At 38.0% G+C, this 25,363-nt stretch overlaps 2 protein-coding genes and 1 long non-coding RNA gene across 3 annotated transcripts; 2 read left to right on the forward strand and 1 right to left on the reverse strand.

Annotated features, from left to right (window-relative positions):
• Positions 1-6,389: 6,389 nt before the first annotated feature.
• smarcd1 (SWI/SNF related, matrix associated, actin dependent regulator of chromatin, subfamily d, member 1) lies at positions 6,390-17,293 on the forward strand. Its single transcript, XM_048182462.1, has 13 exons — positions 6,390-6,675; positions 9,310-9,482; positions 9,571-9,613; positions 10,081-10,203; positions 10,357-10,479; positions 10,561-10,677; positions 10,813-10,914; positions 11,083-11,244; positions 13,109-13,206; positions 13,290-13,425; positions 15,074-15,196; positions 15,763-15,864; positions 15,990-17,293. The coding sequence occupies exons 1-13, from the start codon at positions 6,499-6,501 to the stop codon at positions 16,041-16,043; spliced, it is 1,533 nt and encodes a 510-aa protein (XP_048038419.1). The 5' UTR covers positions 6,390-6,498; the 3' UTR covers positions 16,044-17,293.
• LOC125263473 lies at positions 14,770-15,439 on the reverse strand. The gene is made up of 2 exons (XR_007183818.1): positions 15,304-15,439; positions 14,770-15,218 (listed from the first exon to the last, which is right to left on the reverse strand). It is a non-coding gene; the product is annotated as an uncharacterized LOC125263473 (long non-coding RNA).
• Positions 17,294-18,806: 1,513 nt separating the features above from the next.
• On the forward strand, positions 18,807-25,252 carry gpd1b (glycerol-3-phosphate dehydrogenase 1b). Its single transcript, XM_048182474.1, has 8 exons — positions 18,807-18,962; positions 19,856-20,033; positions 21,258-21,398; positions 21,488-21,626; positions 24,123-24,235; positions 24,331-24,567; positions 24,651-24,757; positions 24,837-25,252. Exons 1-8 carry the CDS (start codon positions 18,922-18,924, stop codon positions 24,931-24,933), a joined length of 1,053 nt encoding a protein of 350 aa, XP_048038431.1. The 5' UTR covers positions 18,807-18,921; the 3' UTR covers positions 24,934-25,252.
• The last annotated feature ends 111 nt before the right edge of the window (positions 25,253-25,363 follow it).

Here is a 25,363-nt window from a genome sequence, read left to right on the forward strand (position 1 = left end):
GTTTATTACAAGAATGAGTGTCCATATGTGTGTGTGTGTGTGTGTGTGTGTGTGTGTGTGTGTGTGTGTGTGTGTGTGTGTGTGTGTGTGTGTGTGTGTGTGTGTGTGTGTGTGTGTGTGTGTGTGTGTGAGAGAGAGAGAGAGAGAGAGTGTACATAGGTGTGTGTGCATGAGATTTCTGTGTTGAAGGGATGTACTATGTGCTTGTATTACTTCACAGCGAAGGAGGTGGAAAGAGAAAGAAGGAGAAGAGAAAGGGAGGGAGAGAGAGGGAAGGAGAGTCAAAAAGGGGGTAAATACAGAGGGTTGTGGGTGTGTTTCGGCACCTGCATAGTATGGGTTCTCTCCATTTTCTACAAAAGATAAGAAAGACAAAGTCAAAAGGTTTAAGTCAGTTCATGGTGGTACATTGTAAAACTAATCCTAAATGTCTATAATTTAATTAATTCAACTGTAAAACTCATAAAACAGGTTAATAGTAATATATCAACTAATATTCACACTATTAAATCAACAAAACAGAGGACTCTACTCACTCCTGTTACTTTTCATATGAGTAACAGGACTGAATGTAACAAGAAATGATCAAATACATGACATGGCCACATGGCGTACACTAATAGCATGAGAACACAAATTCTAGTGACTTACCTAAAGTTAATGTATGTTTATAAATAAATAACATCTAGGAAATAATTTAGGTAACTGGATAGTACGTTGAGATTGACCTTCTCAGTCAGTTAAAATTTCATCAAATATACAGAAATTAAAATGAGAGGACTTACTTTTGGTCTTCTCATGGCCTTCAGAAGATCCAGATGATGCAACTTCCTGTTGAAAATGTGTCTTGTGGAATGATCCAAGTTTTTAGAGGGGCGATGTGTGAGGATAGCAGGACTGAGTGAAAACACGGGGACATGATTAAAATGTGTATTTTATTTAAAATACAATGGATTTCTTATGAAAAATGTTTAAGCATATATGGTATATGGAGTCACACAACAATGCAAAAAAAAGATTTCTGAAAGATTTTAGTGATTATGTTTCATGATAAAGTTTAGGTTTATATAGCTGGGACATACAACAAATGATGTTTTTTTTTTTTTTGGTGTTCTCAGTAGTTTTTATTAATGTTCTAAATTATATACTTTAAATTTACAGTTAGATTAATGTTCAGGACACTTTGCTTAATAATCAAACGTATTTTAGAGTTAATTTTCATGCATATTTATAGACACAATGTCCAGGGGAAAGAAATGTCACCCATTTGGTGGAATGGCTCAGCTATGAATTATATGTTTTTTCGGAAATGTTCTCCCGAATCTTGATCTCATCGGCATCTACAGGCAGTTTATGATCAGATTGGATATTTAGTTGCAGAGCTATTATGAACGTGGAAAAAACTCGATGTAACTCCCAATAATGATCATAAATTGTATGAACATAACATGAGGAATATTTTTACTTCAGTAATGATATGTTAAAGACGTGATAATCAATTAAATAGCCAATTCTGACTCAACATTAATCGCAAACCAGTGAAAGGGCGCAAACTGGGAAAAATGAACCATGTCGTTGGTTAAATATGTCATTTTAATATTGTAATTATCTGTGTGTGTGTGTGTGTGTGTGTGTGTGTGTGTGTGTGTGTGTATTAAAAAATAAGGATTTGTTCTCATGTCACACATGAGAGTTGAGTCTGCTTGTCTCATAATGTAGGATTTGCAGAATCATTACCTACAAAAAAAGGGGGGTTTGTGGGTCAGTCAGTGTAGTTTTATTAAGGTGCGTTATGTGATTTATGTCATTTTCAATATACATAAAATAATAACCAGATTATATCAGCTGCTGGAATCTCATATTTTGTTATTGTGAAATATGGCAATAACATGGCCACAGAATCGGTTTAAGACTCATCAACATATTAAAATGTCTGAGAGAACTGAACTTTGACCTTCATTCACTTGTCACTGTTAGCAACATTTTTTCAGTCATTGACAATTAAGCATATTTTTGAGCTGGCTATAATAAATCTATTGACCTGTGGTCTGTTATGAGTAGAGCAGCAAAAATATGGCTTTATTTCTTGAGTGAAGTGTTGATAGCTTTGACCAGGTCCAAAGTCCCTTTAAGACAAGTCATTTCACTCGGCGGCCATCTTTGAAACGCCTCTCGGGCATCCTGGGAATCATGCCCTATCTCTTTGAATGGGGAAACATCAAATTCTCCAAAACTGTTCGCCAACCTTACGATTACATTTCATATTTGAAATCACCAATGAAATCTCCAAACGCTTGAATCATGACAAAAAAAATGTATTTTTTAGGCTGGATCAAGCTAATGCGCATGCGCAGACCTAAATGCGCGTCTCTTCTGCCATGTTTCAGAGGCGCGCGTCTGACTGTTTCTATAGAAACCGGTGCTTCTAACGGCTGCTGCAGTGACGCGATGACTTTACCAGTCGGCGATTGGCTCTTATTTAGAAGGCGGGACTTATTCCGCCACATTGCGCGTTACACTTTCTCCCATTCAAAGCAATACGATTGACACGTCTTGTGTTATTCTATAGTCTTTGCCTGGTCCTTTCCTTAAACTGAATCAGAGCCTCAACTGAAAATATTTACCTTGATTTTGGTGAATCTTGACAAGGGGTTGTTAAACAGCTATATGTGAAAATATATTTGATGTTCATATTTGTGTTTGTTGATCAGAAGTGTGGGTGTCAAGCAGGCCACCTGTTATATAGTACAAACACTCTCAGCATCCAAAGAAATATCTGATCTCTTGTTCACTCAGAATATGAAGTCTCAGTAACATTATAAAACGGACATTTCCTGTCCTTGATTCTGATTAGTCAATAGCTGTGTTTCATTCACGATAAAACACGGATATGACCGCTTCACCCAATGGTTCTGTGTATCACTACACAACAACCTTAGCAACCACTCTTAGCAACGTAAACTGTATATTCTCAATTGATATTGTTCATTGAAGCTTACTATATTATGTAGAAGAGTACTGTGAGAAAGAGATCGAGTGAACGAGTTTATTACCTGCAATCAGATTTAGCATTTTCCTTCAGGTCAGTCCTATGGTCATAATAAAAAATCAGTTTAAATGTCCGCTGCAATATCTTGTCCTTTTAACAATTAAGGGGTTTTCCCGTGACTGACAGCGCTAGTCAAACCATTTGTTCCTTGTTCACAACAATTCAGTCTTTTTAAAGGTCCCGTTTTTCGTGTTTTTTTGAAGCTTTGATTGTGTTTATAGTGTGCAATATAACATGTGTTCATGTTTCGCGTGTAAAAAAAACACAGTATTTTTCACATAATTTACTTATCTGTATACCGCTGTTTCCACTGTCATAAAAACGGGCTGATGACTTCCTTGTTCTATGAAGTCCCTCCTTCAGAAATACGTAACGAGTTCTGATTGTGCCAGCGGTTCCTGTGTTGTGATTCGACAGCAGCTTAGCGCTCCTTGCCCGGAAAGGTCACGCCTCTTACCATAACGTGGAGATGCACGCGCTCAGTGTTATTGTAAACATGTCTTTAATTTTACCCTATCAATTTGAGCCGGAATCAGACCCGGTGATTGGACTGCGGGATGAAAATAACAGCGTTTCGACGACATGGCGACAAACACACTCTACAAACGCAACTCTTGTGTATTCCTGTGGGCGGAGGTTAGTCAAAAAACTGTTTTAGTGACGTCATTAAAGAAGGAAGTAGAGGGATGTAGTCCAAACTGACCGTTCGATGTAGGCGACTTCTGTTAAATAAAATATCTCGCTTGGCATTGAACTTTGAGCTTTAAAATTTTACAGATTTTATTTATACTCTAACAACAACATTACACACTAACTAAAGTTTGAAACATGGGATCACGAAGAACGGGACCTTTAATATAAAAGTCATTGCTACTGACTGACACACTCATAAAGACAGTCTTTGCTGCCATCTAATGGCGTAATAATGTAACTTCTGTTGCTGTTCACGGTCAGGGACTATTTCTTCCGGTGGAAGGAAAGCTTTTAGTGAAAACTTAGTTCATGAAAGTTGCATTGATACATATTTCTGGCTTTAATATTTCGTCCACTTGGAATTAAAAGGTTCTATCTGAATTCTGAGCAGTTTTGAGATATTGAGCTTCAAAGTTTTTGCATTCCATATAGCAAAAACTATATGGTGAAACTATAAGTTTCTTTCAAACATGAAAATAACAGGGACCCTAAATGTATATATGCAATATCAAAATCCTCTCAAACCTGTAAATGGGGATTTTTGGAACGGGTCAAACGCAGATAGAACCTTCAAAACACTTTTCGCTTGGAATTATACGGTTCTATCTGGCAAAAAAATTAATTAAAGCAATAATTTTCAAGAAACACAAACAGTTTGCTTATAATTTGTTTAAAAACAAAATTAGTGTTGTAACAATGCGTTCAGAAAGTTCAATTTGATGGTTTTTATGACATTTATTTCATATTCTCAATATCTTTTTCTTGTTCAAGTTAAGCATACAAGGCAGTGCTAAATCTTTTGTCCAGTGCAGATGTTACATTTAGGTAGGAATATGATGGGTAATTTACCACATTATTGCAGGAACCATTAAAGTTTAAGTTTCCATTTGTTTAGACAGAAACCAGCTACTGTAACACATCTGAGCAGGACTTTATTCCACAGAAAGAGGGACAGGTAAAAAGGCTTTCTCTTTAGACATCAGTATTTCTGAAATAACACGCTAATGTTCATTGTTATAATTAAGACCCATCAATAAATTATTTACTATTTGACCTTTAAGGCTTAATATTGTAAAATGTTTAAGACATTTTAAGACTAAAAGTTGCAAAAAAACAGACAATGCTTCAGCAAAGGTGAATACATACTGATAAATATTTCACTGACTATATATAATTAAAATTATTTCACATTTAAAATGCAACAACTCAGTTTTTACCAACAATGTTAAATTTAACATAACAACACCCTTCAGCTGCGACTTATTCACCATACAGCACTAGCCTCGAGTACCTCATTGCTTACATAAAACATATTTTATCAAAATAGAAGGGAGAATGAAAGGTAAATGAGATGGGAGAGAATGAAGGCAGCTGAAATGTAAAGCCTGTGTGTTATTTCCTAATTAGATGAAGCAGATATTCTATTCCTGTTTCTTACGGCTGTGCTGTAACTAACAGCACAAGATTAGCTCAAGTTCCTGTCAGCACATGCAATCAATAAAAGCTTTCAAACGGCTGTTCACATTTATAATGATGACAAACATGCATGTTACTTGTTTTTTTCGAGAGCTGTACTTTTACAAGTGTCAGTGTGTAACTCATCTGAAAGATTCCCAGAGGCTAGAAATATTAGTGAATTTTACAAATGTGTTTTTTAGGTCTGCAAAGGTCAGTTTTTTCTCTATAGTCTCCATGGAAACATTTGACCAGGAATACATCACACCTCATACACATATATTTGCACAGCAAATTAAGGCATTGATTTTAGAGTGCGCTAATGGGAAAGAGTTTAATGATATCATCAGAGTGTTTGTGACCAATGATGTGTGACTTATGGACTCTGGCTCAGTCGACAGGAAGCCGCTCGGCCCTCTTAATCAACCGCAGTGAGTGCTTATATGAGCCACTGTGTGTGTGTATAAATCTGTGCATTAGGACGTCAGCCCAAATGTCAAAATGAAGGACATAGAGAGAGATGCTTGACTTCTGCCTGGATATGATTTGATTCTGGGACCGATTTTTAAAAGCCATGTGATGTTTCATTCATGTGTGTGATGTTTCATTCATGTAACTGCAATAGATGATGACCTTTGACCCTTTCTCTTAATTCTCTATAACTGTTCTCTTTTCATGTTGTGTTTTTATTTATAACTATATCTAATATCTAAATTCAAAAATGATGAAGCACAAAGTAATAAGAAAATGTCAATCCTGTTTGATGATAATGCTTTATTTTGATATCAGAGTTGTTAGTCCATCTCTTAAAAGCCTAATGACTGTTTATGGGTGTTTGTCTCCCTCTTTCGGATGTAGTGTGAATTTATTCCCATCCATTTGGGCCACGCGTCAATAAATGCTCACTTTTGCATTCATCTTTTCTTTTCTTTTTTTCTTTTTTTTTTACGTTTTTAATTTCAAACCATGAGTTTTTGTAGCCTCTTTCGTTTACAAAACCACAAGAGTCAACATTAAAGCCTTTCATTCCTGATTACCATTTGTATTATTAAATACAAAATGTTTATGATTAATAAATGCCATCATATTATGAATAAATTGCATTTTTATTTTCATCTTCTTTAACTGAAATATAGATCATCATCAGATAATAGAACGATATAAATATTCATCAAATGTCGTCACTGCGAAAGCGGGATCACTGCACATCTCGCGAGACTACTCGTAGTTGCTGCTCTTCAACTCTCGCGATACTCGTTCACATCATACCGGTGGTGCTCCGTTTGCGGCTCGCGGAGAAGATGGCGGCGCGTAGTGGTTTTCAGCCTGCGACACCCGGAGGCGGCGGAGCTCCATTGGGACCCGGACCTCCAGTAGCCGGTGCAGGGCCCGGTATGGGTCCCGGTACGCCCTCGGGACGGATGGGACCCGGCGGCCCGCAGAACCATATGTATCGATCACCGATGCCTGGATACCCGGTAAGGCGCGAGGAGAACAAAGAAGCAGCCGAACCTAGTCGCAGGGGGTTTGTTTGAATGTCTGCATGCAGGATTCGTGGGTTTATTCAATTCACCAAACATTCTGAATGTTTTGAAATTAAGTAAATAAAAGTGTTCAAATTAGAATACATTGTATTATTATGCGCGCGTGCACTGGTGTTGCTTTGAGTAGGTCACTGCAAAGCATCAAACTTCATATGCTTCTGATCAATAAACCAGATTATTTTTGTGAGTTTCAATTAAATTAACAAAAGAAAATGAATCAGCAGTTAGTTTTGATGATGTACGGGGAGTTTCCCGCATAAACACTGGGGTTTGTGTTGCTGGGGCCTACAAGAGCATCATCTCATGGGTTTGGCTGCATTGATGGTCAGTGTGTTTATGTTGATGTTAATATATTATGCATGCAATGTGCCTGAGAACACCAGTGGAAATGCTTTTTGAGTTTTTTTCCTCAGTCGAATATATATTTTTTTCCATTATACTACCAGCAAACAATTCAAGTGAAAAGTTTAATTGAAAAATGAACATGAATTTGGGAATTGTGTTCTCAGCATGATTTGAAATGTTCCTAAGAGCATCTTAAGCTTTAATGAGCATCTGTATAAAGAGTCAGGTGATTAGTGACACTTATTTTATTAAACCGTGTTTGTGTGCTTCAATATTGTGACTCATCCATTCAAAAAGCTCTTTTAGGGTCACGTAAATGACTTGGGTAAAGTTGGTTTTATATTCACACATTCGGACATCCGTATTCAATAGCCTTGTTAATCACACTACATTGGACATTCAGTGGACATTCACAAGTAAATATGCCATTAAAACAATACTTGCCTATTTTGATCGACTGTGAAAAATGTTGTAAGTTGACAATCGTTGGTTGTCAATATCATGTCGCTGCTTAAAATTCGCAAACATTAATTTATTGCACATTTATTGGAAAGTCTGAATTTATCAGAAGTCCGAATGTGCGAATATAAAACCAACTTTACCCAAGTGTAATGCCACAACTTACACAAGGTGTTCAGATCATCTTTTCTTCTGAAAAAATGAATTTAATGGCAATATTTCCATCAGCTGAATGTAAGCTTTTCCATATTCCAAGCTCTCCCGCTGCACTGGTGACTTCATGTGCCCGTTTGAGTTGTGAAAATTATTGGATTGTTGGATTTCAAATGGGTAGGGGCTGAGACAATGAAATTTACTAAGTAACTGTTTTATGGATGGTAATTGTAATATTATTACTAAAATCATATTAGTAATTGGTTACATTACTAGTTATAACAAAAAGTAATATTACTGTGACTAGTTACTGCCCATCACTGGAGTTGTGTGATAGTTGACCTGAGCGGACACAAGGAGAATCACACCAGGCGTCCGATTAAAGGTCATTCCCAGAAGAAGATTAATACAAGGAAGTGCAAAAAGGTCCATAAAACGATGTATAAGAGCAAAAATAAAAACAAAGGTTACAAAAATTATCCTAAAAAAAAAAAGAGCACCAACTTCCTTTGTTGGAGACAGAAGTTTCTCATGCTCAAGCGGTAATAACAACCTTTGTTTTAAGCTCCACTCTCTGTTCCCCTGCCTCACTTGTAAACACCCTTAAACCACACATACAATTTTCTGTAAAATTAACCCTTGACTTTCTATATATTTCAGGCAGTTCCCTAAATAGTAGTTAAGACAAGTTTAAAAACAATCAAAAAAATACAACATTGTCATTTGCACTACTGATATATTTCCTAAATTTGTTAAAATGAGCATTCCCCTCCTCCCAGGGTGTGCACTTCCCTAGAGGTTAGGCCCACTCCTCTAACAGGAAATAAAACAGTAAAACCCCACATGAACAATTACAATATGCATGATCTAAAGAACAATAAGCACACAGTTTTGAGCAACACTGGCTCTCCATCACCGGTTAGTCAAGAATTATAAACAGTCACAAGTTTTACAATTAGGAAAAAATATGTGGAGAATTTGTGCTGGCTGTCTTGCATTCAAGGATATATTAGGTTTTGTTTTGCTGTTTTTCTTGTTTGTATACATCCTTCAGTAAAATGTTGAACACATACTCTTTTATTTTGGAGAAAAGCATAGTTTTTGCATTTTTCCACAATGCAGTTTGCAATCTCTAATTGTTTGAGTTGAGATTCAAGGTTGTTTGATTCACTTAAAGGAACATAAACACAATGCAGAGGAGTGACAGGAGCGTTTTATTCAGCACTTGAGACTTTTGCCCTTTCCCAGCATGAATAGACTCCAATGTTTGGCCCTTGACATTTACAACAAGAGGCGAACCGTCCTTCAGCCAGAGAAATGCTGCTGTTATTACAACTGTATCAAAATAATACAAAAATTTTTCAGTGGTTTACTATTTACTGTGGTTTCCCTTTTTATTACCCCAATATAAAATCCATTAATTTAAGAACTCTATAAAATGTTTAATTTCAGCAACTTTAACTTTTATTCAACAAATATATTTATGGCTGCACAGTTTCTCATATTGCTCTATAAATAGCAAGCCAAAAAAAGAAGTGAAATCACATTGAATCAGCAGATCTCACGGTCGTCTTCCATTCGGATAACCGTCCTTCATTCCTACCTTTGCAGAGACCAGGAATGCCTCCAGCCAGTCGTATGACCCCTCAGGGACCCTCCATGGGGCCCCCAGGTTACGGGGCCAGTCCGGTGTCCCGTCCTGGCATGCCAGTCATGGACCCGTCCCGCAAGCGACCGGCGCCAAATCAGATCCAGCAGGTCCAGCAACAGAATCGCAACCAACAGTAAGTCCAGTTTACACTTGATTTTGTCAGTAACTGAAATTATCAGTAACTTAATTGAACTCATTGCTAGTGCTGTTTTTCATTTTAGTGCCAAGAAGAAGAAAATGGCTGATAAAATCCTACCTCAAAGAGTAAGTGTCCATGAAATCTGTTATTTTTAACTCCTCAAATAAGTCTGAATAGTCTTTAAACCAGGGGTGTCCAATCCTGGTCCTGGAGGGTCTAGTATGCCTTGTAAGACCTCGATTAGCTGGTTCGGGTGTGTTTAATTGGGGTTAAACTCTGCAGGACAGTGGCCCTCCAGGACCAGGACACACCCCTGCTTTAAACCATTCAAGATGTACTGCACAAATTATGCCACTAGTTTTACAAGTAGATTGCCTCAATAAACACGTTTTTTGCATTTTTGTGTGATTGGCTTGCTTTTTTCCCCTGTATACTTTTTCTACCCATGCAAATTTAAAAAACCTTGTTTGTATCAGTTTAAGAAATTGAGCTCAAAGACTGAACAACTAAAAATGTGGCTGATTGTGATGAAAACAGCTTGACAGATATGGTTTAAAAAGCTATTTAGAACATCTTATTTTTCTTATTTTAGATCAGAGAACTTGTTCCCGAGTCTCAGGCGTACATGGACCTGCTGGCGTTTGAGAGGAAACTTGACCAGACAATTATGCGCAAACGACTCGATATTCAGGAAGCTCTCAAAAGACCCATCAAGGTACATGCAGATTATTTACCAACGTTGTTCTGGATATATTTTGATCACGTACTTCATTTAGAAGAACAAAATTGTGGCTGAGCTTCCTTCGTTTATGTGCTTGAACTATATTTGATTGAAAGGTGTCACTCAATGTCTGTTTGCTCTGTGCAGCAAAAAAGAAAACTACGGATATTTATCTCCAACACCTTCAATCCTGCCAAACCCGACGCAGAGGACGGCGAGGGTACCGTTGCGTCTTGGGAGCTGCGTGTGGAGGGACGACTTCTTGAAGACGTAAGTGAGGCTTTCGAGTCAAACTCTTTAATGACTTTAGGTTATTTCTGAAAGCTCTTAATTTTCTCTCCTCCTCCTCAGACTGCTGTGTCAAAGTATGAAGCCACCAAGCAGAAGAGGAAGTTTTCTTCTTTTTTCAAGTCTTTAGTGATTGAGTTGGATAAAGACTTGTATGGACCGGACAATCATTTGGTGGAGGTGAGATTCATAAAAGTGCATTTCTCAGTTGTATTACTTTAAACACAGTTCACTGATGTCCTATCCACTAGATCCTTTTTGTTGTCACTTTTGTGCCAGTTGTCAGTCATTTCAGTTTCTTTGTCTTGATTTCAGTGGCACCGAACAGCCACGACTCAGGAGACTGACGGATTTCAGGTGAAGAGGCCCGGAGATGTTGGGGTCCGCTGTACTGTACTGCTCATGCTGGACTACCAGGTGATGATGCATATAGTATGCTATTCCAAACATAGCCCCTGTTGATCCTGAGAAAGCACCAGCAGGTGGTGCCATCTCACACTGATAAATGTCTCTGCTGGATTATATTGTCTTTGAATTTCATTCAGTACTATTTTGAGTAAATGTGACGCATCAATCTCTTTCTAGCCCCCTCAGTTTAAGTTGGACCCCAGGCTGGCCCGGTTGCTGGGGATCCACACTCAGACTCGACCCGTGATCATTCAGGCTCTGTGGCAGTATGTGAAGACCCACAAACTTCAGGACCCTCATGAACGAGAGTTCATCAACTGTGACAAATACCTCCAGCAGGTAACAAACTATGGAGTCTTTTAATGCTTTTAACCCTGTAACCATAGGTTATTAGATGACTGTAACCTCAGGTGAATTGCTGAATGCAGTCTTATACTGGAAATGCCCTAATAGACAGGAAAATTGACCATCTGAGCCAATGGAAAGCAGTTTTATGTGACATTTAAAGGCTAATAATACATTTGAAATGGACTATCACATTTCTAGACTGCTGCTCAAAAATGGCACCCCATTTTAATAAACACCAAGTAATTAGTTAAAAATGCATTTAACTTTTGTATGACTTCAGGAAGTTGAACAAAAACTAGTTGTTTGTAGTAGACCTTATTCCTGTTCAATATGCGTTTGATTGGATAAAGTGCTTCACGTAAATTTTAAGGAATAATTGTTGGTTCTTCTTGTTCTTTTAAATCCAGAAGGTGGCCTTCTGTTCTCACATTTCTCAGTTTATGTAGTTCTCAGTTTCTGTAGCACTGAATAGTCATGACTCTGGAGAAAGATGAATTTCTGATGCTGATACCTTTTGAACAGTTTCTAAATAGGAACTGACAGTTATTCTTATTCAGTTCTTTGAAACCCAATAGTTGACCGTTCTTCTCATTTTAAATCTTTGAAATATTTTGAATAGTTATCAAAATACATTTAATAGTTATTGGTTCTCATTCTATATCTGTGGGCCTGTTTACACCTGGTATTAAAATGCGTTTTGTTGACTGGATCACAAGTAGACGACACTAAATACAGGTGTAAATGGAGTCTAAACGTTCTGAGCTTGTCCACTTTCGACCGCTTCCAGAGGTAGTTGAAAATGCATTTGACCGGATTGCTTTTGTAGTGGAAATGCTCATGTGGTTGAATATGTTTGAACAGCTACTAAAACCGCTTGCTATCCACCTACTAATCTAAAGCATAAACACTTTCGCACGTTAAAAAATAAATTCGACCTCACATTATGTCAATCGCGTTTGCACACTGCCTCCGAAACTTTCGTCCGTCAAAAAAATATTCGGATCAGGTTCAATTTTCTGCGTTTTTTGCATCCGTGGCACGCATTTTGAGAGACGTTTTGACAATTCAGAGCCACCGTACGCGAATGCAAAAATCCAGAATGCCATCTGACAAGTTGATCCACGTCGTCTACAGCACAAAACGGCAGCACTGAATGACTTAACAACGTGAGGAATACAAAGAGACCGAATATAAAGACAGATTGTGCCAGTAGTAAAGCATCAAACAGAGCCACTGACATCCTGAAGTAAACTTTGAAACGCTCGGATAATCCCGCAGCTCCTTGATGAGGTGAATTCTCCTTTCTCTCTATGCAATCTCGGGATTGAATGGACCCAATATTTTCTTTTTAAGAAGAGAGGAGACAACTAATCGTGCTCACTGCTTGAAGACTTCATTTTGTATTGTTTTTTTTTTTTGTTTGTGTTTTTTCCCGCAACGCATTCATTAATACGCATCGGACGAAGTGTGCAAGGTCTCTGTGCGTGACAAATTTTTAGGATTGCGAATACGAAAAAACGCATGCGAAAATTTCGGACTCAGTGTGCAAAGGCCTTTAAGGCTGTCAGAGCAGAAATGAAAGCTGCTGATTTTTGTTGTCTCTGGTCATGTTCATATGTAAATGTCGTGAGCTTATTTCATCTATTATGATCGAAAGATCTTAAAAAAAAAAAAAAAAAAATTGAATTTGTGAATTTACATTAAAACACCAGGTGTAAACGGGAATGTGTCTCCCTCATCTACTTGTGATCCGATCGACTAAAATGTAAATGGGGTCTTTGAAACCCAATAATTGTCAGTTCTCCTCTTTCTAGATCTTTGAAATCCAATTATTTCTGGTTTTCCTCGTTTTTAGATCTTTGAAACCCAGAGGATGAAGTTCTCTGAGATCCCTCAGCGGCTACATGCACTACTGATGCCTCCCGAGCCAATCATCATCAACCACGTCATAAGGTAACTGCCGGCAATGTTATGCTATTCAAAACCGTTTTCTTCCTCATCTGTGACGTAATGTCTGAACATCGTTTGTGTCTCAGTGTGGATCCCAACGATCAGAAGAAGACGGCGTGCTACGATATAGACGTGGAGGTGGATGACACCCTGAAGACCCAGATGAATTCTTTCCTGCTGTCCACTGCCAGTCAGCAGGAGATCGCAGGCCTCGACAACAAGGTAGGAAAGTTTTGCGTGTGGGCGAGAGCTCCAAAGTTGCGTCTTTGTTCTGGCTGGAAAACAGTCCTTCAAAGTGCTCGGCACATCACCACAGGGGAGAACGCTTCTGTTCTCGTTCACTCTGAAGATCAGCGACGTTGCTTTGTGGCACATCCTGTGCTTGTCTGCTGCAAATAAGTGACTCTTGGCAACACACAGGTCTGCATGTTTTTGAGCGGTTTTGTTGTGGATAAAAGACAGGGAGTGGTCCAGGAAAAAGGGTCCTGCTTTCCATCAGCTCTTTTCTTGTCAGGGCTCGACAATAAGGACTGCCTGATGGCCAGGGGCCAGTGTAAACGACGCTCGGGACAGTAGACGGAACGTTGCTGTAGGGTTTGCGATTATGATATCATTGATGATATATAATTGTTGATTTAACGATCTGAAATTATCGAGTATGTCCCTCACTTTACCAAAACAAAACACCCACTGTGACTGAGTGCACGCATGAACTACGTGATGTTGTCTAGTAAGTTAGACTAGTGTGCGTGCATATTTAGTGTACGCTTTCACTGTATGATTGTCTACTAAAATGCATTTAGAATGCCCCATAATTCAAGATAAGGGGCAAAAATGACCCTGTATATTTTTCATATTTACATAATTTAATATAGTCAATAATAAACAGAGCACTGTTTTTGTCCAAATATCAGCCTGATATTCCATGATAACAAGGCTTATTTTATAGGCCCATTTTCTTTTCTTTTACTTTATTAATATTTTGTTGTGGGGCAAGAGAACATTTTGGCAGGGCAACTAAAAATTTGAACCACTGCCCTGACTGGGCCAGTAGAAAAAATCCTTAATGTTGAGCCTTGCATGTTTAATTTTTATTCCTCCCTGTTTGCTGAGAGACTTTAGTAGTCTAGAAACCACTTCAGGGATTGCAACCGGACTCACCATGGTTACATTGTTGCCACGGTTACTACATGCTTGATGTAATCATGTTTTTTTGCATGAGAGATTGTGAATTTGTTCAGTCTGCAAAATAAATCAGCTTTGAGTGAAAGTTCACTACCTTTCATTCCCTCTTTAAAAGTTTATTTATATATAAATTAAAAAAAAAGTAATTTATAGTGAAGATTTAGGGATGAAGTTTGTTTAATGTTGATTATCTGTTTTCAAAAATTTCCCCAAATGTGTTTTTTTGTTCTCAAGAATTTGTATTATATATTAGGATCAGGCATTGGAAAAATCCATATTGGCAACCTCTAGTGTTTATAGGCTTAAGCATTATTGATTTCTAATCAGATTTGAGTAAATAGTGCTGTGAACTTTCACACACATACATTTGAGCTTTTTTTCCCCTTCTTTTTGGTTATTCCCCTTTGACCCAGTTGGCTCACTAGTTAGTTTGCAACAGTCCAAATCTCTGTCCTTCACAGTCAATGTTTGAACTTTGTATTTTGTGACAGTTTGTGTTAATGAAAGCTCAGACTACAATAAAACCTCAATGATGTTTGGCAAGATTGAGTGTGATTGCTCTCATACTGCAGTTCAATAACAAAGTTAATATTTTATTACAATCCAAAGTAGTGAAGCAGAACTAATTGTTGTGTAATTAAAATGTTAAACATGATCCCTCACACATGTTTGCTTGTTCCCTCAGATCCATGAGACCATTGAAACTATTAACCAGTTGAAGACTCAAAGGGAGTTCATGTTGAGCTTTGCACGAGACCCGCAGGGTTTCATCAACGACTGGCTCCAGTCGCAGTGCAGAGACTTGAAGGTGAGGGCAAATACTGCAATACCTGTGCAAACATATTAACTTTAAGTAGCAGAATCTAAAAAACTTCTTATTACCATACTTTTTGGTCCTGGTAGCATAAAAATTACCATGCTTTTGTGGACAGGTGAAGTTGGAAGCTCCATTTTATTTCATACAACCTGTAGTTTTCATACACGCTTGCACTAAATTTGCTAGTCGGAAGAGGTTGTTTAACCTTCGCCCGGAGCTGTAGTCTTTCTCCATCTGTGTGTTTGCTTTGCTGAGTTTTGGTTAGTGGACTGACTGGATGTGTAAAGACTTTGGGGGTTGGGAGGTTGCTATAGAGGCATTTGTATGGGATGGTGCATTTCTAAATAGCCAGGAGAAATAAAGCTGCATCCGTTTGCTCAAGTGTAATTTATCAGTCAAAAAATGTACCATCATCTGTTAGACAGCAGTTGCATGTATTTCCTTGGGATTGAATATTGTGCAAGTTTCTGAAAGTGTGTTGCTCCAGACAAAAGCCATTAATCAGTAACCGTTTTGTCATATTCTGCTGATGCTGTCTGAATTCGGTGTCCTTGCAGACTATGACGGATGTGGTAGGAAACCCAGAGGAGGAGAGGAGAGCCGAGTTCTACTACCAGCCTTGGGCTCAGGAGGCCGTGTGCCGTTATTTCTATTCAAAGGTAATGCTCTATACTTTGCAGTTACCTTATTTAGCCACTGTGAATTATATTGTTTAAAATCGTAAAAGTTACATAGGAAGTCGCTCGTTTTTATTGACATTTCTCACACATTCTCATTCTCTCAGGTTCAGCAAAGGAGACAGGAGCTGGAACAGGCTCTTGGCATTCGAAACACATAAGCAAGCTTGCAGCCGTTACGACACAGGACCGTAGGGGTTTCTGGGCAGCGAATTTCCTGCTGCTCTGTACTGCAGATGCTGATCACTACAGTTATATTACAGTTTATATTGTGCTGTCCTGCTGTAGCTGCCCAGGAATGACCCCTTATACAGAAATTATCTTATTTTTGTTGACTCCACCAAACTAACACCCCTTGAAATTCTGCTGTCACCCTTGTTTTTACCTGATTGAAGCTTCCCATGCAACTGGACATTTTCAAAGTGATTTGAAAATGTAGTTTCCCAACCAAACTGACAGACTTTGTTGGATATTTTTATTAACAACTACTAAATTCCAAGCAGAAGTCTTATGAATGCTCTTAGACATGCTAATGTTTGAGCCCATTTGCCACTGTCCTTATTGGCATATCAAAAACAGTTACTTTTTTGGAGGGGTCGTTGTTTATTTTCAAAATTATCGATATTGTCTTTGATTATTTTAATGTTCTCATAATATGAACTTTATGAAGATCTAGTCTAGTTAAGCATAGATGATGGATAATGATGTAGTTTAGTACCTCAGCTCTGTGAAGATGAATTAGCCTATTCGGAGGAAGTTCCTTTGACCAAGTCCGTTGGCGTTAAAAGTGAGAGCTCCCTGGTTAACGTTTTCTGCAATGCTCAGTAAATAAGACTTTTTCAGAACTCATCTGTTCAATTGTCGTTTTAGATCTACAAGATTAGATGTACTGCTGATTGACCTGTTTGATTATAGATCTTTTGGTCACAAGCTTCATCCTGGACTGTAAAGTACTTCCACTCCAACCTCTCTGTGATATGTATTAATATATTTGGAGAATTGCCTTTATGGTTTATTGGTTCATTTGATTAATTTTTATCATAGTCGACTTGTCAGTCTCAAAGAACAATATGAAAAACCTGCCAATGCAAGTACTAACTGGCCATGGCTATCTACAAGACGTCTGGGAAAACTATCAAGTGTTTTAATATTTTATAGATGCGCTGCAGATAGGCCATGGGTTCTTCCAGTCGAGTACTTTAAAGCGTTTAGAAGTCAAGTGCTAAAGACTTTAACATTCTAGGTAGTTTAAGTTTTAACTGCATTTTGTTGTTTTCTTAAAGTCATGCATTTGCATTGATTTTATATCTTTACAATCTTGTTTTTCATTCTTTTCTTTAATGGACCAAATGTTGTATTTCTCTATTAGCCCATGTGTTATAATAAAGATTATCTTGTATTGATGCTCAAACCAGTGTCAAGTGTATTTCGTGAGGTTGTGAATGCAACTGGTTGCGATGTGGTGCAATATACGAACGCTATTATCATTTAAAGGATTATTTCACTTTCAAATTAAAATTTCCTGATAATTTACTCACCCCCATGTCATCCAAGATGTTCATGTCTGTCTTTCTTCAGTCGAAAAGAAATTAAGGTTTTTGATGAAAACATTCCAGGGTTTTTCTCCATATAGTGGACTTCAATGGAGCCCAAACGGTTGAAGGTCAAAATTACAGTTTACAGCGATCCCATACAAGAAATAAGGGTCTTATCTAGAGAAACCATTGCTCATTTTCTAAAAAATTAAAAAATTTCATACGTTTTAACCCTAAATGCTCATCTTGAACTAGCTCTCTTCTTCTGCCCTCCACAAGTCAAAATTTGAACTAAATTGTCATATACAATATGCTAGTGCAAGTATATAACAATTAGTTCAAACTTTAACCTGTGGAGGGCAGTAATACACTTAGCAGTGTCTACACTGCTGGAATTCAAATGGAGAGGAAGAGAACTAATTCAAGATGAGCATTTATTGTTAAAACTTATTTTTTATTTTTTAGAAAATGAGCGATGGTTTCTCTAGATATGACCCTTACTCCTCATCTGGGATCGTGTAGAACGTTTTGAAGCTGCAATGAAACTAATCGAGTAATTTTGACCTTCAGCCGTTTGGGCTCCATTGAAGTCCACTATATGGAGAAAAATCCTGGAATGTTTTCATCAAAAACCTTAATTTCTTTTCGACTGAAGAAAGAAAGACATGAACATCTTGGATGACATGGGGATGAGTAAATTATCAGGAAATTTTAATTTGAAAGTGAACTAATCCTTTAATGTCATTTTCAAATTAAATTCTTTTGAGGTTTTTTTTTTTTTTTTTTTTGGTATCCACTTAGCCAAACTTGACCTTTTTAAATACAGAAAAACCGGTATGTGCTATTCAACTAAAGTAATTCATTACTTAAATGATTACATGTAAATTTGTTGACGTTAGACAAATTTAGCTATTGCTAATCTGTGAGGCACCGTCTTTTGGCGCCCCTATGCCAACTTTCTGAAAAGATTTTTTTACCACAAACCTGTTCAGTGTACATTTTAAAGGAAGCATTTCTATTTTGTCTATAAAATATAGCAGTTATTAATGATATAATATGCTTACTCACGTCTCGTCGAACTGTTTCTGTGTTTACCACAAGGGTCTCGCGAGTGTCTGTTTGTGCGAGATCACGTATTTAATCGAGTTTTGAGATTGCGAAAATGTTTACAAACGCTGTCGACATGTTTCTTGTTTAATATAGAAATTAGGCTCAAATTTCGCGGTTTTAAGTATTAAGCAGGTCAAATCTAACGTTATTTGAGAACTATACGAATGATAATAGATTAAAATAATAATAAATCGTCGGATCATTGGTCAGTAGTCAGTCCTGCCCTGAGTTTGGCTTATGTATGAGAAGAAATAATGAGCCAATGCGCGTTAAGGGGAGTGAGGCGCGTTCACGGGCTATTTAAAAGCGCGCGCACAGGATTCTCTCCGGTCCGTCAGCGGCTCTCAAACACACCGAAGTCCTTCAGCCAGTCCAGCCGGGACAGACGCGCAGCATGGCGGCCAAGAGAGTCTGCATTATCGGCTCTGGCAACTGGTGCGTGACATTTACACTGCGTTGTTGTTTTACGCTGGTTCGTGTTTTACAGTAATAATGCAAACCTGCTGTGGGTGTTTTTGACTAAAGTGTAATTGTAAGAAGCCTGTTTTAAGGCAGAATTTATTTCTATTTTAAGAAGTTGATTAAATGCGATATATGTTTCATATATCGATATATGTTACATCCCTCTGCGGATATCCAGTGTAAACCAGTAATAACCCTGTTTAAATATCACACATTACATAAATTATGTAGTACTTTAGATTTAGTGAATTATATATAAATTATGTTTTTATATATAATGTATTCATTTATTTATTCACATTTAAAGTACAAATGTGCATTGTTTGCCTTGCTGTAGTTGCTGAGGTAATATTTGCTGAGTAATGATTGACCGAGGTGTCCAGTGATCCTCCTCAAACCAAAAGAAAAAAAGGCTGCAGTTTTTTTTTTTTTTTTTTGTCCTTTATGACCCATAAACTTCAGCCTGTTGGCGTTGCAGATACTGAAGTGGAGCTTTAATATGATATGCTCTGGATTATTATTATCCATAATTAGTATCTTAATTGCATGGTTTCATGCTTCTAGTTTTAGAAGGTTTTGTACTATTTCAGACACGATTTCAGATGTTTGAATGGTATTACCATAATAATAGTTCCCAAAAACCAATGGTAAATTATGCAATAATATTTACCACATAAGCACCTGTTCCCAGTTGCAACAAAGTCAAAAGCCAATCTGTAGTTTAGAGAATGTGTGTCACAGTAATTCTTGTTAATTAAGCCCTCAGTAGACATGCAGCTGTCATTACTGATCCAGCAGCAGTATTGAGCACTAGCTCCATTACAGTTCATCTGTAATGTTAAAGCAAAGGTCTTTCATTTCCTCAGGGGTTCTGCAATTGCCAAGATAGTGGGCGCCAATGCAGCAAAATACAACACGTTTGACAGCACAGTGAACATGTGGGTGTTTGAGGAGATGATCAATGGACGCAAACTTACCGAAATCATCAACACCGAACACGAGAACGTCAAATACCTGCCCGGACACAAGCTGCCGCCTAATGTGGTGAGATTGCCAAGCGATTCCAGAATCATTGAACTCTTTTGCCATTATTGCCATTTACATGGTAACATCGACTCTGATTTGGTGGATAATTTAGTACTTCTTCATTGGAAATTTGGCAATTAAACAGTGAAGTGGCATGTTAAGTTATAACATGTTAAAGGTTCCCTCGAATGAAAAATTGAATTTACCTTGGCATAGTTAAATAACAAGAGTTCAGTACATGGAAATGACATACAGTGAGTCTCAAACTCCATTGTTTCCTCCTTCTTATATAAATCTCATTTGTTTAAAAGACCTCCAAAGAACAGGCAAATCTCAACATAACACCGACTGTTACGTAACATTCGGGGTGTACGCCCCCAATATTTGCATATGCCAGCCCATGTTCCCAACATTATGAAAGGCATTAGACAAGGGCAGGCAGTATTAACGTCTGGATGTGCACAGCCGAATCATCAGACTAGGTAAGCAAGCAAGGACAACAGCGAAAAATGGCAGATGGAGCAATAATAACTGACATGATCCATGATATCATGATATTTTTAGTGATATTTGTAAACTGTCTTTCTAAATGTTTCGTTAGCATGTTGCTAATGTACTGTTAAATGTGGTTAAAGTTACCATCGTTTCTTACTGTATTCACGGAGACAAGAGCCATCGCTATTTTCATTTTTAAACACTTGCAGTCTGTATAATTCATAAACACAACTTCATTCTTTATAAATCTCTCCAACAGTGTAGCATTAGCCGTTAGCCACGGAGCACTATCAAACTCATTCAGAATCAAATGTAAACAATATAACAGTATACAATACTCACATAATCCGACGCATGCATGCCGCATGCATGACGAACACTTTGTAAAGATCCATTTGAGGGTTATATTAGCTTTGTAAACTTTGTTTAGGCACTGTTTAAGGCAAGCGCGAGCTCTTGGGGCGTGGAGCACGAGATTTAAAGGGGCCGCACAGTATAAATCGGCGCGTTTATATTGATGCCCCAAAAAAGGCAGTTAAAAAAATTTATTAAAAAAAATCTATGGGGTATTTTGAGCTGAAACTTCACAGACACATTCAGGGGACACCTTAGACTTATATTACATCTTTTAAAAACATGATCTAGGGCACCTTTAAGAAGCATATCTTTGCTTAACAAACTTGGTAAAGAGCAAGAAAGTTGCCTTTAATGAAGAAAAGTTTAATAAACCCAGTGATTTTTCTTCAGGTGGCGGTTCCAGAGCTGTTGGATGCAGTGAAGGGTGCAGATATCCTCATCTTTGTCATCCCACACCAGTTTGTGTCCCGAGTCTGTGACACCATCAAGGGTCACATCAAGACGGATGCTGTGGGAATGTCCCTCATTAAGGTAAAATTTTCTTATATGCATTTCTTACTCTATGAAGTTTAGTTTGAGTTTGTATATGCACTGCTATATCACTGTGTGTGTTTCATAAGGGTGTGGATGAGGGTCCTGACGGACTGAAACTGATCTCTGATGTCATTAGGGAAAAACTAGGCATCACCATGACCGTGCTGATGGGAGCCAATCTGGCCAATGAGGTCGCTGACGAGAAATTCTGTGAAACTACAATCGGTAAGTACACAAAAAGAGAAACATTGCCTGGATGTCAGCAGTGGCGAGATTAATTTTATATATAATATAGGCTATACATTTTTCAATTGTAGTCATTTTAAAAGGCATCTGAAATAGTGTTGTCAAAAATATACATTTTTCGATACATATCGATAAATAATGCTTCCAATAGACTGCTCATTTTCCGCAGAATAGATATGCAATACCAGCTGCGCTTTCTCGCTCTCTCATTTCTCTGACGGCGAGATGACACGCAAACCCGCCTCCGCTCACTCACTCATTTCATTTGCTCCAGATATTCATCTGTTGGTGTTACAGGTTTGAATTTTGTCATGGGATTGTGCGTATTGTGCATAATTTCACTCACATTCAAAGTGCACAGCGTAAAGCTCGTACTAAATTGAGTTATCTTTCGCTGCTTATATATTGTGCTTAAACAGATAAAAACACACAAAATAATGACACAAATGCCGGTCTTGGTGAGTATTCACGTATGTTTATGTCAATTATGTTTTAAGTGAACGTAAACACGCATGTGTAAGTTAACAGTATAATTGATCTGTGTGTCAGGACTTAAAGTGTCAGCAGCTTAATATTCCTGCTGCCAAATTATGTGATTATATTAAAAATATCTATGGCAGTTTTTCGCCATTGTATTGATGTCAAATTGTGGCAAGTGAAAATGCTGAGTGGCTAGTAATTTTGAAAAACAATTAGCCACAGTGGCCGGTGAGCAAAAATGTTAACGTCAAGCGCTGTTATATTTATATTATATTAATATGTATTATTCTTGTTTTTTGAATATTCAGATGTTATGATTTAATATGTATGGCGCCCCTAAAGGGGCATTAAAGGTGCAATGTGTACAATTTGGGAGGATCTATTGACGGAAATGCAATATAATATACATAACTGTTTTCAGTTATGAGCCATTTCTATCTCATACACCGCAGGTCCCTCCTCAATGTCAAGTCGCCATTATGCTCCGGCATGTTTCTACAGCAGCCCTAAACGGACAAACACTCTAAAGAGCGTTCTCCTCATTATGCTGTACTTCTAAATCGTTTGTGTTTTTAGAGGCAGCTTGCATCACTACGCTGAATACACACAAAGTAGTAGTAGTAGTAGTAGTAGTAGTCGTCGTCTGGTTTATTAGAAGCAGAGACCGTTCTGTGTTAGAAGTAAGAAGAAAACCTCATTGCTTCACACAGGCTACTCTCTGCTCTCTCAGACGACGACATGTCAGCCAGATGGCCACAGTAGCTTCTCCAAAAGGTAGGGGTGCGAGGGGTGTGCACCGTTAGTTGCGGTTTGCAACCTCACCACTAAATGCCGCTAACATTTACACACCGCACCTTTAAGGAAAAAAATGTTGCATTTACTCGCAAAATGTTTTGTGCTCTCCCTAGAAACTTTGGGCTTGCTTCTAAATATCACACAAAGTTTCTCAGGGGAATGCAAAGTCTCTTGGGGGAAAACAAAAGTTTGCAACGTTTTGTGAGCGAATGCAAAATTTTTGATTTTTTTTTTTTCCCCCTCCCAGCTCATATTGTTTTCCCTCACCATGCCCCATATGGATATATTAAATGTTGGATATAAGGTTGACAACACATTTTCATTCAAAAGCGTTTTAATTACAAACATGTATGTATTTTATGCTAGGTAGGTAGGTAGGTATTTAAAATTGACAAATCATTCACATTTTACAGTTTCATCATTAACACAACACCCAAAAATGTTGCTGTAATGATTTTAAAATTAACTTCTCCTGAGGACCAGAATTGTGTTTAAATGTCACTATAAACATAAGTTTGTGTCCTTTTAAACATGTGTTTTAAATGCATTACCATTCAGAAGTTTGGGGTCAATAAGAATTTTTTTTTTTTTTTTTTTAAGAAATTTAATTCAGTAAAGACCTATTAAACTGAAAGTGTATTGTGTTGTGGTAATGACAGAGAAGGACAATGTGTCCAAATATGGCTCTATACCTATAATTACATAGTTTTGGTAAGAAATTCTGACGATGCAGGCTGATAGGTCTTTAACTCATTTGGTATCAATCGCGTCATCATCTACACAGCACAGCTGATTGGTTGCTGTTGCATCAGCTGCCAAAGAGCTTGCTGCTCAAACATTCAAATATTTGGCATTGATGGCTGTTAGCAGTGCAACCTCCTCCTTCCCCAGCTCCACTTGTGTAGATCTGCTACGGGGGTTGATTCATGTATTTTTACATGTGCAGCAGCATGTCTTACATGCTCACAGCAATGTCTGCGAATGCATTGGCAGTAGCAAGTCTCGGTACTTGATCTGCAGCAGCAGCAGCATAGCAGATCTATTCCGCCAAGACCAAATACATTAACATTGTTATATCCATTACCACGCCAATCTCAGTTACCATGCCAATATCCCGAGAGTTGTCTTGACAGAACTGTAGTTATGTTATCAGCCACTTAAACTTCTTCAAATAAATAATAATAATAATCTCATTTTCAGGATGTAAAAGCAAAGCTCACGGTCCTCTGTTAAAGGAACTGATGCAAACACAAAACTTCCGTGTGACGGTGGTGGAGGAGGCTGATGTTGTGGAGATCTGTGGAGCGTTAAAGGTAAAAGTTCACCCATTCCTTCTCCTACTGTTCCTGAAACATTTAGCCGTGTTGTGTTTTATTGAATGATTGTGAATGATTGTGTTTTATTGTAGAACATTGTCGCTGTGGGCGCTGGTTTCTGTGACGGTCTGAACTTTGGTGACAACACCAAGGCCGCCGTGATCCGCCTGGGTTTGATGGAGATGATCGCCTTCGCTCGGTTATTCTGCACGGCCAGTCCGGTTTCTCCCGCCACGTTTCTGGAGAGCTGCGGCGTCGCTGACCTCATCACCACCTGCTACGGAGGACGCAACCGCAAGATCGGAGAAGCGTTCGCAAAAACGGGAAAAGTAAGTTTGATCCTCAGCTTTAAATGTTACCTTATTTTCTCTCACTGTTCATGTGAACATTAAACATTTCTGTTCGTTGTCAGTCTATCGAGGAGCTTGAGAAGGAAATGCTGAACGGCCAGAAACTTCAAGGTCCGGCAACCGCAGCAGAAGTCCATCAGATCCTCAAACACAAAAACCTGGTGGAAAAGTAACTATCCTTATCTTTGTTACAGTATAGAAAGCATTTAGTCTCTTTTTGATTGTTAATGTTCTCTGTTTCTCTTCAGGTTTCCTCTGTTTAATGCAGTTTATCAGATCTGTTTCCAGGGCCATCCGGTCAAAGAGTTCGTCACCTGCCTACAGAATCATCCAGAACACATGTAAATGTCCATTATGGCTTTTTTAGTTGTTTTTTCAATAACACCATAAAAGAGTTTTGTGACTAAATGTTGTAAATGATTGGTACATAACATTTTATTTTTGGCTAAAAAGCATTGTAAAGGAAGTTCGTCCTGTTTTAAAGTCCTACACTCTTGCAAAGTATTTTTAACATTTCAGATTCTGTAATTTTGCAGCCAATAATGAGAAAGTGCCTTAAAGCTGAGCCCTCAAAAACTTATTTTCTTCTTTTCTGGAAAACAGAAAGAATTTCATGCACTATGTGTTCATGTAAGAAGTGCCATAAAAACATAATTCATTCACACTTTGTGTCTTGCATCTGTAAGCAAATTAGAAATCATTTGTGAGTTTGTTATCAGAAATGACTGAGGATGAAGCTAACCTTGAATCCTTCAGCCCGGTGTGTCTCTGTACA

This window comes from Megalobrama amblycephala, linkage group LG2 (assembly GCF_018812025.1).
Source record: "Megalobrama amblycephala isolate DHTTF-2021 linkage group LG2, ASM1881202v1, whole genome shotgun sequence".
Classification (NCBI taxonomy): Eukaryota; Metazoa; Chordata; class Actinopteri; order Cypriniformes; family Xenocyprididae; genus Megalobrama; species Megalobrama amblycephala.

Coding starts and splice junctions, on each gene's coding strand:
- smarcd1 (XM_048182462.1), top strand. CDS start 6,499: ATGGCGGCGCGTAGTGGTTTTCAGCCTGCGACACCCGGAGGCGGCGGA. Junction 10,915..11,082: donor TGCTCATGCTGGACTACCAG/GTGATGATGCAT, acceptor ATCTCTTTCTAG/CCCCCTCAGTTTAAGTTGGA. Junction 15,197..15,762: donor CGCAGTGCAGAGACTTGAAG/GTGAGGGCAAAT, acceptor GTGTCCTTGCAG/ACTATGACGGATGTGGTAGG.
- gpd1b (XM_048182474.1), top strand. CDS start 18,922: ATGGCGGCCAAGAGAGTCTGCATTATCGGCTCTGGCAACTG. Junction 20,034..21,257: donor ACAAGCTGCCGCCTAATGTG/GTGAGATTGCCA, acceptor ATTTTTCTTCAG/GTGGCGGTTCCAGAGCTGTT. Junction 24,758..24,836: donor CACAAAAACCTGGTGGAAAA/GTAACTATCCTT, acceptor GTTTCTCTTCAG/GTTTCCTCTGTTTAATGCAG.